The 15,082-nt window shown below is 38.0% G+C and overlaps 1 protein-coding gene across 2 annotated transcripts in view; it reads left to right on the top strand.

Moving 5' to 3' along the window:
• fxr2 (FMR1 autosomal homolog 2) overlaps positions 1–15,082 on the top strand; it is a 49,181-nt gene that overhangs the window by 4,059 nt on the left and 30,040 nt on the right. For both annotated transcript variants that reach the window (XM_067446891.1, XM_067446882.1), the window contains exons 3-8: positions 1,571–1,664; positions 3,873–3,944; positions 6,487–6,635; positions 10,180–10,273; positions 10,361–10,477; positions 14,097–14,267. In XM_067446891.1, the coding sequence (XP_067302992.1) occupies positions 1,571–1,664; positions 3,873–3,944; positions 6,487–6,635; positions 10,180–10,273; positions 10,361–10,477; positions 14,097–14,267 (697 nt within the window). The remainder of the gene's footprint in view (positions 1–1,570; positions 1,665–3,872; positions 3,945–6,486; positions 6,636–10,179; positions 10,274–10,360; positions 10,478–14,096; positions 14,268–15,082) is intronic.

Below are 15,082 nucleotides of genomic sequence, written 5' to 3'. Positions count from 1 at the left end.
AGGAATACATTACATTTTTAAATAAATTTAAATAGAAATGTTTTAAATTGTAATCATATTTTACTGTATTATTTTTTTGTATGTATGCATTATCTTTCAAAAACATAAAAAAGTACCAACCCCAAACTTTAAAAAAATGAAGATTAGGGATGCGCTGATTCAAAATTTAGCCGATATCGATAATTACTTAGATTTTAAAAGCCAACTGCCAATATTTTGGCCAATAAATAATTTTTTTAATATTTTTTGAGCCTGATTCCAAAACCAAAAGTCTCACCATTAAAAGCCATGTCCCAAGCACAATTATAATAATGTTCTCATTATGATTTTATGTATCCTAAGCATAAATAAAATCACCTTTATTTTTATAGTGCTTTTAAAAGTTCAATGGTTTCAAAGCAGCTTCACAGTGTTAACAGGAAAATAGAGCTACATAATTTGATTCGGCTGTACAGCCGCTCTGGAGAAATGGTGTTATCCAGCTAATTTTAATGATCATATAGTGTCAATGTGGGCAGATCGGTAATACATTTGAAATGTAGATGTCCCCAATTGAGGAAGCCAAAAGCCAAAGGTGACATAACATCACAAATGAACAAATATCGGCCGATACCGAAATGGTGGCCAATATATTGTACATCCCTAATTATATAGTATGAACGTGTGTGTACAAGTAGATCAATCTGGATATGTCATTTATTTAAATGCATGTAAGATGGGGTCACTGTCAGCTTGTTTTCTTTAGCGCTTAACTGATAGATCACTTCCACTTTTCATCTCTCTCTCTCTCTCTCTCTCTCTCTCTCTCTCTCTCTCTCTCTCTCTCTCTCTCTCTCTCTCTCTCTCTCTCTCTCTCTCTCTCTCTCTCTCTCTCTCTCTCTCTCTCTCTCTCTCTCTCTCTCTCTCTCTCTCTCTCTCTCTCTCTCTCAGCACCTGTGCTAACTCTGTCGGGCAACTGTCAGACAGCTCTTTATAGTTCCCATGTCACCGTACTCCTCCCATCTTTATCTGTCTTTTTTTTCTTCTACTCTCACTCCCCATTTCGGGCTGACTGAGATCCGTAAATAGCCCGGGTGAGGTATGCAGGCAGGGGAGTGTGGGACAGTAGCTCTGCCATTCTTGGGACGGTTCTGCTGACCCATGGACAACCAGTAGCTCTATCATCTCTCTGATACCATGTGCTTTTGGATTTTATTAGATTATAGTGTCTGAGTTTAGTTGATATGGTCCAACAGGGATAATGTAAGGGATTTCAATAGAAGTGAGGCTATTCAAAAAAAGTGATTTATTCAAAGTGGTGAACTTTACATGCCCTCATATCTCAGTGTCGACACCCCTCCTCACACATTTACCCCTCCACCAGGGTGATACTAAATTGACTAACGTTTGCCAGAGTAAACGTATCCAATTAAACTGTGCCGAGTTTCTTTCTGCGTTGAGTTTGTTAGACCAGTGAATGTATATTTTTTTGTAGGGGGGGGTGTCAAAGAAGTGAAACTAGAGTCATACCTGTCATTAGAAAGATGACTGACGTGTGTGTGTGTGTGTGTGTGTGGCTTCTTTCCACAAGTTGGCAGCCGGAGAGACAGCTGCCGTTCAGTGACGTGAGGTTGCCGCCCCCACCCGATTACCACAAGGACATTTGTGAGGGAGATGAGGTGGAGGTAGGGATACATTCACTCCTAAAACCTTTGGAGAACTCCTCAAATCATCACCCTGAAAGCCACCACATATGAATCACCGCTGGAGAAATAGCCCTTTGAAAGGCTCTGCTTACAAACACACTTTAGACTGTCATCTGGCATTACCTTCCTTAGCTCTAAAACACAGGTCGTTCTTTAAAGACCACATGAAATGCACTTACAACACATTCATCTTAAAGGGGGGGTGAAATGCTGTTTCATGCATACTGATCTTTTTACACTGTTAAAGACTTGGAATCCCATACTAAACATAGACAAAGTTTCAAAAGTTAAGGTGGACGTTTGATGGGAGTATTTCTTTGTCAAAAATACTACTTCCGGTTAGTCATAAGTTTCGGCAAGTTTTTTGAGATCATGCGTCCCCATTGACGTTAGTGGGGGCGGAATTTCCTTGTATGGGCCTTACGGACAATTCTACCGGAAGCGCGTGAGAGAGAGCGAGGGAGAGAGCGAAAGCAACAGCCTACGCCCATCAAAGCGGGGCTTGTAGGATGCTGGACAGGTGACAATTACACATAGCACATAACAATGTCACCAAAAAAGTGGGTTTTTGGTTGCCAGACCAAGACAGTCCTGCACAGATTCGCCAAAAACCCCGCGTTAAGGCAACAGTGGATGTAATTTGCTTTTCCGGATCAGCAACTGAGTTGCGCGAATGTTTATATCTGTTCGCTGCATTTCGGTGACTGTTTCATAAACAAGGCCCAGCTCGACGCCGAATTTTCCCAATCGCCTAATGCTGAAGGAAGGAGCAGTCCCAACGTTAGAAGGGTGAGTGAGACTGCTTTTAGTCCGCTTACTGTCTACACAAACCACGCGTAAACACACAAACACACGTGCACAACTGCACTTCCCACATGTACACCTTCAAAGACAAAAATACGACGATATAATTCAAGTATAAATATGTAAATAACACAAGTCGCTAAGCATATTATATAGTTAGTGTATAACTTGTAACTTACCACATACAGACATCCTGCTCTAGTCGTTTTTGCTGCTGCTCCTGTTCAACTGCAGCCTCTGGGTCTGATTCCGGATCATAGATGTATGGCTGTATCTGATTAAAAGCCATATTTTTATTTTGAATAAAGTTTTTTTCCGCTGTTAGGGATGACGCTCGACTCAACACACAGCGCGCTGCTGCACACGTCATTATTTAGCTCCGCTCACACGACACGCCCCCACCCGCTCGGCTTTTTTCGGAAAGACTCGGAACAGCGCATCTTTCTTATATAATTATTAAAAAAATAAAAACTTTTCGGAGATATGCAGGATGCAATGCTACTCTATAGGTACTCAAGATTGACATGACACTGACTGAAACTGAGTGTTTCACCCCCCCTTTAAGTAGAATGGCGTACTTTGGAGTGAAACAGGAAATGATGTATAAAGGGGCTTTGTTTATAATAAGATTTTAATTGGATGCCCATGCAGCCTTAATGTGAGCAGAAAAGTCATTTCAGAGGTGACCAAAAGTTATATTTTGACTATAAGACTATTTAAGCCCAAAAAAAATTATTTATTTATTTTTGTTCAAAAACCTTTATTAACATAAGTGAAACTATAGGAACATATTAAAATAATTTAAAGAGTCATGACCCCTTAAAAAAGCATTTTTACAAAGCATGATTGACAGTTTGATATTGCCCTTTATCTGTACCAATATCTGTTATTGACTGATATTAGTGTTTGTGATCTATATTGTAAAATAATATAGCATTTTTATATCTACTTTTTCTGTTATTGGTTATAAGAAAATAATTATTAGTTTATTGGTATCAGCCAGAATTTTAAAACCATGCACTACTTAACAGGTCTAAATCTGATCCAAAAATCTACTGACTACAGTCAATGAATAATGCATGTTTTGTTTGCGCTAGAAAATAGTGTAAAATAAGTTTTTCTGCAAATGTATGTGCATTGCTATTGTTTATTATATATATATATATATATATATATATATATATATATATATATATATATATATATATAGGGCATCCTAATCTCAAGGTATTGGTGTCTTCTATTAAGAAATCAGTTGACCATTAGATTCAAACATGCCTTTATTCAACACATTCCTTTTACAGTACAAACAAATACTGATTGTTTTCCTGCTTACACACACACACACACACACACTCACCTGACCTGCTCTTTCTCCTGCAGGTTTACTCCAGAGCTAACGAGCAGGAGCCCTGTGGCTGGTGGCTGGCGAGGGTGAGGATGATGAAGGGAGAGGTAAGTCCAGTCCAGGTGTGTGAGCTCTGCACGTGAGCATGTTTGATCAGATCTGTGTTACAGGGTCTGCATTTTCAAGGGTTCTGTCCCTCATTATTCCCTCATTTGGCCAGTCCAAAGTGAATGTATGCATATTAAAGAAGGGTGTTTCAGGTCTTTCTGGGACTTGCTGCTCCAGTAGGTCTATAACACACACATCTGCAGCACTGACCCAGTTACCCATAAACACTAGAGTGATCTCATTTATTGAGTCAGACTGAAGCCCCTGGTGATCTAACAGCAGATCGCCCGAAGCTCTAGAATATGTGTTTAATATGCATAAGCAAGATGTGCGACTGCAAAATGTAGGTCCATTTAGACATCTGGGATCTTCTATATGGTTCCCACTTAAGCCCTCAGATTAAAGCAATGTTCTGGATTCAATACTAGTAATGCTCAAATAGCCGGATCAATAAAATAATATTTACCTATTATTATCTATTATGACTAGAAAAGGACTAGGACTCTACTAGGAAAGGTTTTCATTCTTGAATAAGGGTTTAACGATACTTTAATACATTATCTATCTATCTATCTATCTATCTATCTATCTATCTATCTATCTATCTATCTATCTATCTATCTATCTATCTATCTATCTATCTATCTATCTATCTATCTATCTATCTATCTATCTATCTATCTATCTATCTATCTATCTATCTATCTATCTATCTATCGCAATATAAAAATCTATGTAAACGATATGATTTGTGATATAGTAGTTTTATCCAAGGCTCAACTTGCTGTATTTATAAGGTATAATTCACCCCAAAATGTAAATTGTTGACATGTAATCACCCTTATGCTGTTTCGTTTAATTTCCAAACACAAGTCAAAATATTTAAGACACTTGAGAGATTTCTGTCCATCCTTTTAAAGCCCTGCACATTTTTTCTCCCTCATTAATCACAACTGATTCAACTCATCAGCTCGTTAGTAGAGACTGCAAGAACTAACCCTATCCATACTAAATAGTATTCGAAAATAGTAGTAGTCATATGTTGAAAAGAGTATTCCAAAGATACCCGGATGGTTTATTATTTCCGGTCCGAATTCGAAGTACGTATCGATGGGCACTCTAGCAGCTGATATTGCCCACAACCCATTGTGAGTGAGACGAGGATTCGATTAGAACTACAAACGCTGATAAAGTGTTCAAAAACTAGAAACATGACTGATGTGGAAGTCCCGACGGTTAAGTAGAGGGATTTAGATAAAGGGGTTTGATTGACCAACTATTAGTATTTAACCTGGCAAAAATATATATTTATTCAGTGTTTTCCACATAATATTTCACCTTCAGCAGCATTGTGAACTTTTGTAATGACATGTTTGGCCATTTACTTTTAAATGCATCATTATATTTAAACTGCAAACACATGAGGAGAGTCCCACACATGGAAGATCAACGAGCGGCTACATTTCTTTCCGATACGGATGGAGATTAAACTGAATGTGGAGGATTTGAACTGTGAGGATGATTAACTAAGCGACAGAGTCCGTTAAAGATGGCAAAGTGGTTTTTCCCAAAGCTTGCATACTCTTCTGCTACACACTCAAAAGTATGTACTTTTTCTTCACAAAAAGAGTACACTTTTAGGACGTAGTATGAGTAGGTGAATTGATACAGAATATATTTGGCGTGTCTGATAAGGGAGACATACAAACTGTACAGGTGACAGGCGGACCCCTCATAGGGAAGCGCTGGGACACGGCCTTCTCCCTCTTGCACACTTTACTCTGATACTGGGCCAGTCGAACAATAGCACGAATTTAGACTTGACTTTTGACTGCATTCTAGGTCATCGAGTGTAGTCGCGTGTCACGCTGATATTAGATTGGGCCGCTCCGTGTTATCACAGGGTTTGTTTTTAGGCAGGAAGGGCCGTTACCCGATTATCTTCAAATCAGTTTTCTTCCTCTCTGCTTTTATTTGCATTTCAGGCAGAAAGATACTTAATGTTTGCCTAATGCTTCTGCCTGCAAGATGGCTTCGGTCTCACTGAGCGTGTGCTGTGCTAACGCGTCTCCTCAGAGTGACTAATTAATGTCATTTTGAGCTAGTGGTCTAACACAACAAAACCGTCTTTGAGCAGCTTCAGTCTGTTTGCCGTGTCTTTAAAGTGGCGAAGCTGTGAAAGAGGCCATTGTGACTTGTATGAAAAACAGTCAGCTGGTCATTACTGCAAAATAAACCCGACAGGGTGATCAGGAGCCAGATTCAAACATGACTGTACATTTCTCCTGCTTATTACATGGCTAATTGCAAGTAATAGGGCATTGCAAATTGCTTTTGGGGTTAAATGGTTTTAAGTTGTCATATTAGCATCATTATACAAACATATTTGATCCCAGAGTGCCATGTTTGACCAATGATTAATAATACAATTTAACCTAAAAATATTAACAAGTATAGGTTAGCATGCAGACATTATCATGTGTATGTGTGTGTGTGGTGGCCATTGTGATATGTTCTTAATTATTTATTTTGTCCGTTCAGTTCTATGTGATCGAGTATGCAGCCTGTGACGCCACATACAACGAAATCGTCACAGCGGAAAGAATCCGGCCAGTCAATCCCAACAGCTCCTCCTCTCAAAACTCCTTCTACAAAGTCCCAATCGCTGTACCCGAGGATCTCAGAGAGATGTAAGTCCACATGCGGTGTTCTGATGGTCCACTTTTAAATGTTCATGCAACTCTTTTATTGCAATGGTTCTGATTCTGGTTATCGATTCCCAGTTTTGATTGTCCTTTTGCAAAACATTTTGTTGCAGCTGGATGCCATGAATCAAAATCAGCAGCCTAAAGTAATAACATTATTGAAGAAAAGCATACAGCCTGTAATAAAATAAGAATAAATTTAGCAATAGCACAAATAAATACAACTTCAGAAATTTAAATAAAATGTGAAAAACATGCATAGTTTTCTTTTTATTAATAAAATATTGATTTATCCTTATTAAAAGTTACAAAAGTTATTCAGTCAAGATCAGTGAGTGAATTTAATTTTTTTTCTTTGGTTTACATTAGTGACACAGGCAGTAGCAGGATTGTTAGTCTGCTGTCACTTTAAGACCAAATGCACTGATAAGCCAATGTACGCATGTTTCTTTCTCAACAGTTTATGCTCACTTAAGACATAACTAACTGTGTTCATTTGAGGATTTTGTTCGTTCAAGTGCAAGATGATGCGAAGGAGAACTCAGTTGGTCCTTTTTTGTGTATGGCGCGCCCTTGATGTGTCTAGCACAGAAAACATGTGCCAAATTGAGGTCTCTATTGTGTTATCTTGCGCTTTAATGGTTTAAAACCACACTAGAATCGATTACCAGAATCAATTTTAACATTACCGTATCCGTATGCAGGTTAATATTTACCGTATTTTAAGTATCCGGTTCATGAACAGAATTGGGCTTGATATTTGATTCCCAACCCTACACAGCAGGGGAAATAAATGCTAAATGCAACTAATTATATAATTGTGCATAGTTAGGGTGGAAAGATAAATGGGCTTTTTATAACGTTTGAAATATTTATCTTGCACTACAGTCGGAAAGTTTGGGTGTCAGTAAATAAATGAATGAAATTAAAATGATGTAATATGACAGTAAAGACATTTATAAAAGATTTCGATTTTAGTTTAGTATAATTCTCACTAACTAATGATTTACTATGACTTTCGCCTCAATAAACTCCTAATTACTGCTTATTAATAATTTGTAAGGTAGTAGTGGTTTTGGTTAAGTTTAGATATTCAGTAGGATTACCGGTAATATCCTAGTATTATGCAATGCTAATAAACAACTAGTTAATACTGAGAATTTGACCCTAAAAGATTTCTATTTCAAATAAATTTTATTCTTTTGATTTTTCTAAGAAAATATATATTTCCATAAAAATATGAAGCACCACAACTGTTTCAACATTGATAATCATAAATGTTTCTTGAGCATCAGATCATCATGATGATTTCTGAAGGATCGTGTGACACTGAAGACTTGTGTAATGATGCTGAAAATTCAGCTTTGATCACAGGAATATTTTAAATTGTAATATCTCAGTGTTACTGTTTTACTGTGTTTTTGATCAAATAAATGCAAATAGTAGTGTGTATGTGCACATTTCTTCTGTTCACATCTGTCTTGCATCCTCAAAGCTGATAGTTGTTTTAGGTTAACCAAATTAAGCCAATGCCAACCGCAACAAATGGTGTGACATGAAAAAAATGATCCATTGCTGTATTGAAAGTAGGGCTGGGCGATAAAACGATAACGATAATTATCACGATATAATTTCCCTCGATAAAACGATAACAACAGGTCGATAAATTCTCGATATAATGCTTACGCGCTATGCGTAATGCTGCGCATGCGTATTGCAGACCGGGCGTCTGGGTGCTGCACGCGGTAATGTTTACAGTCTGTGGCTGACAGGCTTGGAGGATCGGAGATAAGTGGAGCGATAAAAATGAGCAATAGTGAAGAAAATGCAGCGCTCACGGCCAGCTCGGAGGACACAGATATCGTTGACAAGTTAGTTCGCTCAACTTCAGTGGTTTGGAGATATTTTAGCGATCCCATCCGACATAAAACAGAGCGACGTGCGTGGACTGCTTATCATAGGTTCACGTTCACCACACAGAATTTAATTATTAAATTATCTTGTTTCTTCAAAGTCCTTCCATATAACATGCAGCCCAACACAGCGGTGAATCTACATTAACTACATTCACACACCGGCTTATTACCTTGTTAGCTGTAGTGGGTGACTTATTTACAACAGGCTAACGTTACCAAACTATAATCACTAAAACATCGGACTTGTACATCGCTATCATAATTGTTTGTCTTTGGTGATGTATTAATGACTCCGCATCGCCTGTATCAAAAGAGAAATAATGTCATCTGGTGTTTAAAATGAATAAAATAGACTAGACAGCCCTTACTGGAGATCCACAAATACTTAACTTTTCTCTCTCCCGACCAGCTCACTGTCGGTGAGGTGTGTTTGTGTATGTGTGTGTGTCGGTGAGATGCACGGTGGACCAATCCACTGTGAGGCAAGAGAATGGGCCTCAAAATGTTTCTTAAAACGCTTTTTTTTGACCGATTGCGTTCTTAGTGTTTTACTTAGACAATTAAATATATAAACGCTCAATATTGCATTATTTGTTCTGTTTCAGCTGCGAAAATCGTTCACAGCAGAACCGCAACGCGTCTCACAACAACGTGTGTAAATGAACGATTCATTGTTTGAATGAATCGTTTGAATGAACGACTCAATGACTCGCTCATTAAGACGGCCACCTGCTGCCGCCTACTGGTGGTTTAATTTGATCTTTAAACATACTTTCCAACATGTCTTATTTGTCTATTCAAAACTACAAATCTCAAAACATTATTTAATGCTGTTGTAATTTTTCAGTGTAAATTATTTAATTTGATTGGTAACAGCCCTTATAGTGTTTTATTTTAATTAAATGTATTGATCAAAATTACAAATATAAAATGAAACATGAAGCTTAGCCTATAGTTAATAAGATTAAGGGAAAATGCCCTTTATAAAAGGTGAAAATATCACAAATTTCAAATGATTCAATAAAAATAAAAACCACAAATATGCAGATTTAAATATGTCAAAGCTGATTGAACACTGGTGAGAATATTGCTTCAGAATAAATTATATTTACAACACACAAACACACACACACACACACACACACACACTTTTCCGGACAAGCTAATTTTTTACTTGGACAAGCTTGAACGATGTACTTGTTCCAAGGACAAGCACATGAACATGCTTAATGTCAAGCTCTGTATAATGATATATTATTGATATATAGTGTTGAGTAAAAAAATGCTGACCACAGTTAAGATTTTAATAAATAAATCTACCTCAGTTTAAATAAATTGTTCACTTGTTTGGGAAGTGTTTGTCATGTTTTGACAATAAAGGATAGTTTAAAACTACAGCTAACTGTCTGTTTTCTACATATTTCACTCATGAGCAAAAATATGCCTTTAAACTTTAAAGAAATAAAGATTTTACATTTATCGTGATATTTATCGATATCGACTGATATGCTAAATTATATCGTGATAATTTTTTTGGGCCATATCGCCCAGCCCTAATTGAAAGTGTATTTTGGAATTATTTTAATACATATATTTTTTATTTAATCATGCAGCTGTTTAACTGAGAACATCCACAAAGACTTCAGGAAAGCAATCGGAGCCAACTGCATCTTCTACAACACCTCTACACACCAACTAATAGTCCTGGTGAGTGTTTAATTCTCATTTATTCTCGCTTTGTGATACTGAAATGTGTGCTCCTGTGTCTGACGGTGTTTTTCTGTTTCTCCTCAGTCCACAAACGAGTCCACAGTGAAACGAGCAGCCCTACTGAGTGACATGCACTTCCGGAGTATTCGCACCAAACTCATGCTGATGTCCCGTAACGAGGAGGCCACCAAACACTTAGAGGTCAGCAATTTGTACTAGGGATGCACGATATTATCGGCACGACATCGGAATCGGCCGATAAACGCTTAAAATATAAAAATCGGCATCGGCGCCGATGTGAAAACATTATGCCGATATGATAACGTGTTGATATGCGCCTGCAATAACTCACGTGTGCAAGGAGTGCTACAGATGAGACCATGTCAGCACTGCAGTCATTCTTCAAGTGAAAACAAGAAAATACATTGCATGTACAGTGATTTATATTTACTGTTTTTAAATTCTTCCTTGAATTTCTGAATGCACGTACAGAAGGACGTGACCGTCAGCAACAGATTTGCCACGTTTTCACAACAAAACTAGCCCAAAACAAGCCCAATCGCGTCTCCCCACTCTCTAGCGCCTGCGGCAGCCTCCACAGCAGCAGAAGCTCCTCCAGGTCCTAGTGCCCTCCAGCTACACCGCTATATATTTATACATGTAGTGGGGGCGCTGTTGTTACACTAATACAATGAAAAGTAGAATACACAAATAAATTGAAGTTACTTCTTGTTCTGAATAAACAAATCAGTAATGATGTCATAAATCACAAGCATGACACTTGTAAATTAAATACTTTTATATACCGTGTATTAATCTGTAATAAAATTTTACGAAATGGATGATGAAAAATAATCCAAGGAGCTCTACAATAATTGTAGAATTAAAAGACAGCATCAATGGATGTCATGCCACCCCCACTTCATGTGCACAAACGTTAAATCCAAAAATACAATATTTAGGTTACAGCTGCATACAGCTGTAGTTTTTGCGCAAAATGGTGTTGTTTCCAAACAAAGGGGAAAAATAAACATGCATCGGTATCGGCATCGGCCAAAATGAGCTGAAAAATATCGACATATCGGATATCGGCAAAAATCCAATATCGTGCATCCCTAATTTGTACTTCCATTCAATACTCACTTTACCATTTAAATCGGTTAGCCTGTCCTATGATGAAATAATAGCTGGTTGAGATTATTGCATTGACGGGTAATAATATCCACTTGATCGATTAACAGAAATGACAGCTCCCCCTTGTTTCAGTTTCAGACTTGATATTTTCATTTGTAGAGTAGTTTTTATTCAATTGAGTAAATATTGTGGAAGAGTATTTTTCAGGGTATCCGCGGGGTCTTGAAAAGTATTAAAAGGTGATAAATCAATTTTGGGAAAATTAAGACCCTTATAAAGTATTTAAAAGTCTTATCATGGCTTTATAAAGTCTTAAATTTTGGAAGTATTTTGTTCAAGCTTTGTCAAAAGAGTTTGACTCCAAAAAGTATTTATGAATATATTTATTTTCATCCCCATAAGTATTAAAAAACAACGGGGCGATCAGTCTGAGATCGGCTCGGAGCGCGCGCACCAGGGATGGAAATTAGCACCGCCACCAGCCAAATGCGGCTGATTTTGAGTTGTGGCGGGTAAACTCGCTTACCCTACCGAGCTGTTTCACCTCTTTGTAAACTTTGTTCAATGCATGCGAGTGCTGCCGTATGTGCGCATATGACCAGTCATTTTCTCCGTCATCACTCGCGTGAAGACGCTCTGTGAGACTCGCGCGCTCTGTGAGAAGATCTGACGCTGTGCATCATCCGAGAGCGAGCGCTCGTCTCACAGCACGCAAATATTGAGTTCTCTTTCAAGTCTTGCGCTTAAACGGACAAACTCACACAAGAAGAAAGTCAACATGTCCATCTTGATGAGTATCCTAGCAGACATAGTCTGAATATGCCGTAAGTGAACTGTATAGTATGCACAGTCGAGAAAGACGAGCATATCCCTGCATCAGGTCTTAAAGGTCCCGTTCTTTGCGTGTTTTTAAAGCTTTGATTATGTTTACAGTGTGCAATATAACATGAGTTCATGTTTCGCGTGTAAAAAAACACAGCATTTTTCACACAATTTACTTTAATTTAATTGACTTATCTGCACAGCGCTGTTTCCTCTGTCCTAAAAACGGCCTGATGATTTCCTTGTTCTATGAAGTCCCTCCTTCAGAAACACGTAACGAGTTCTGATTGGGCCAGCGCTTCCCGTGTTGTGATTGGACAGCAGCTTAGCGCACTTTGCCCGGAAAGGTCCCGCCTCTTACCATAACGGGGAGATGCTGAATGCGCGCTCTTCTCCACATGAGAGAGCAACGAGACCACGCCCCCTATTTTGCGTGTTCTTGTGGGCGGAGGGTTAGTCAACAAACGGTTTTAGTTGCGTCATTAAAGCAGGAAGTGCAGGGGTGTAGTTCAAACCGGCCGTTCGCTGTAGGCTTTGAAAGGGAACTTTTGTTAAATAAAATATCTCGCTTGGCATTGAACTTTGAGCTTTATAATTTTACAGGTATTATTTATGCTCTAACAGGAACATTACACACTAACTAAAGTTTGAAAGATGGAATCGTGAAGAACGGGACCTTTAAAGGCGCAGTAGCCTTTACTGCTGCCTGAGTGATCTCCTTATATTTAGTTTGACATTAAACAATTGATTGAATAGCTTTTGTAAGTTTAATAAGGATTAATCTTTCATTTAAACAGTTAAATATGCAGTTATTTTACATTTGATTACTTTATTCAATTTCTGTACCTTTCTGCAGGCCAGTAGGCATGCGCATTATTATTTAATGTACACATGAGTGAGGTCGAGTTAAACATTTTAGTTAGAATTTTATTTTTCGTTTTTTGGCTTTGGTTTCTTCTTTTTTGGTTTCGGCCAAGAATTTTGATTTCGGTGCATCCCTACTGACAATGTTCTGCTCGGTGTGTCGTCAACACGCTTCAAAGATGCCAGAACAAATAGTTTCATTGTTGGGACTAAAAACCATAAAACTGGAAGCCATAAAAGACCACAAATCATCGTGAAAATGTCAGCATTTCATTGAGACTTGAGATTAAATAAACTGCTTAAGTATTGTAGAGCTTGTAGTATTAATTTTCACGTGCAGTTATACATTGTCAGTTAAAAACAAAAAAGTGGCTGGTAAAAACGTTGAGCGGTAGACTTTGAAAAAAGTTAATTTCCATCCCTGGTGCGCGCCGTCTACGGGTGACGTCATGTATTTTGCGAAATGTGCAGTTTTGTAATGTGTCGCCCTCCATATGTTGCGAAACAGATATGCAATATAAACGATACAAAATTGGCCTACGATAGAGATTTTAAGTCTACATTCGACTACAACTGTTTATTAAAGGTTTGTTGCCGATTAGAACTTGTGCAATGAGGTCTTAAAATATTTTGAGACGGTCTTTAAAAGGTCTTAAAAAGGTATTGAAAAGCTGATGATGATATATAACTTGATTTACTTTTTGTTCAACAATATTATTATTCCTCAAATTCTCTAAGTAAACAAACATTGAGCCATCTGTGCTTTTTTGAGCAGATTTTCCCCCTTAAGCATTACAATTCAGAAAGAATTCGTCTGCAGCTCAAACTTTGTTGCAATGTTGATTGTTAGTGCAGTTTTCTTTCTGTTGATTATTTTTTTGTTTATCATGATATGCATGTTCCTGTAAAAGTGATTCTGGTCATGCCGGAATCCCCCTGTGGCTTAATTAAACAGACAGCCAACTCAACGTGTTTTGTGTGTGTTTTGTGTGTGCCGCAGACAAGTAAACAGCTGGCGTCTGCGTATCAGGAGGAAGTGAGGGTCCGTGAGGATCTAATGGGACTGGCCATCGGTTCTCACGGTGCCAACATCCAGCAGGCCCGCAAAGTTCCCGGCGTCACTGCCATTGAGCTGGAAGAAGAGAGCTGCACATTCAGGATCTACGGAGAGGTTCATCCGTTCTTTAAAATCTGCTTAGGGGTATAACGGTACATGCATTCGTACCGCAAAGCTTTATATGGGTATTTTGGTTCGGTGTGCATGTGTGCCAAACGCATACAGTGTTGATTTAACAGCTGCGCGATAGAAGTTGAACGACATTAAGTTGAGATTTGTGATTTTAAAGTGAAGTCGCTGATGGTGCCATTAAATAAAGATAAATATTATTTACAGATAATATATAAACACAAATAAGCCTGAACTTTGAGCTGAGACACTGCACACAAGGCTATTGCTCCTACAGCTTTTTATCTTTGGGTAAGGGTTGTATTTCTCACAGATTTCTGCTCGTTCTAAATCATACAGATAAAGTAGCACAGTAAATATTACATATATTAATGCATTAGTGAGAGCGATTTGCGTGTGAATTCACTCTACCTGGCAGGCGTTTCTGTCTGTGTGTGTGTGCGCATGTTATAATGCAGCAGCGCATTCATTTAGAGCGGCGATTAACTTGCGTGTACAATGAGCTGTTTAAAAATGTTTGTTTCGATCGATCAAGCGTATCTTGTGGAGCGCTGTGAGTATGCATTTGTCATTTTAACTGTTGGAGAAGGAGCATTAGATTAGAGATGACAGTCACCGCCTCTGAATTGGTCTATTCTTGTTAGTGTTGTCACGATACCAAAATTATGACTTCGATACGATATCAGACTAAAATATCGATATATCCATACTAAATCGATACCACAGTAAAAAAATAAATAAATAAATAAGATAAGATGCTTAATATGACAACAGAACTTATTATTCATTGTTATTTTTTA

The sequence above is a fragment of the Pseudorasbora parva genome, chromosome 1 (genome assembly GCF_024679245.1).
Source record: "Pseudorasbora parva isolate DD20220531a chromosome 1, ASM2467924v1, whole genome shotgun sequence".
NCBI lineage: Eukaryota > Metazoa > Chordata > Actinopteri > Cypriniformes > Gobionidae > Pseudorasbora > Pseudorasbora parva.
The sequence above is the reverse complement of the archived record's forward strand: the minus strand, read 5'-3'. Positions and strand labels throughout refer to the sequence as shown.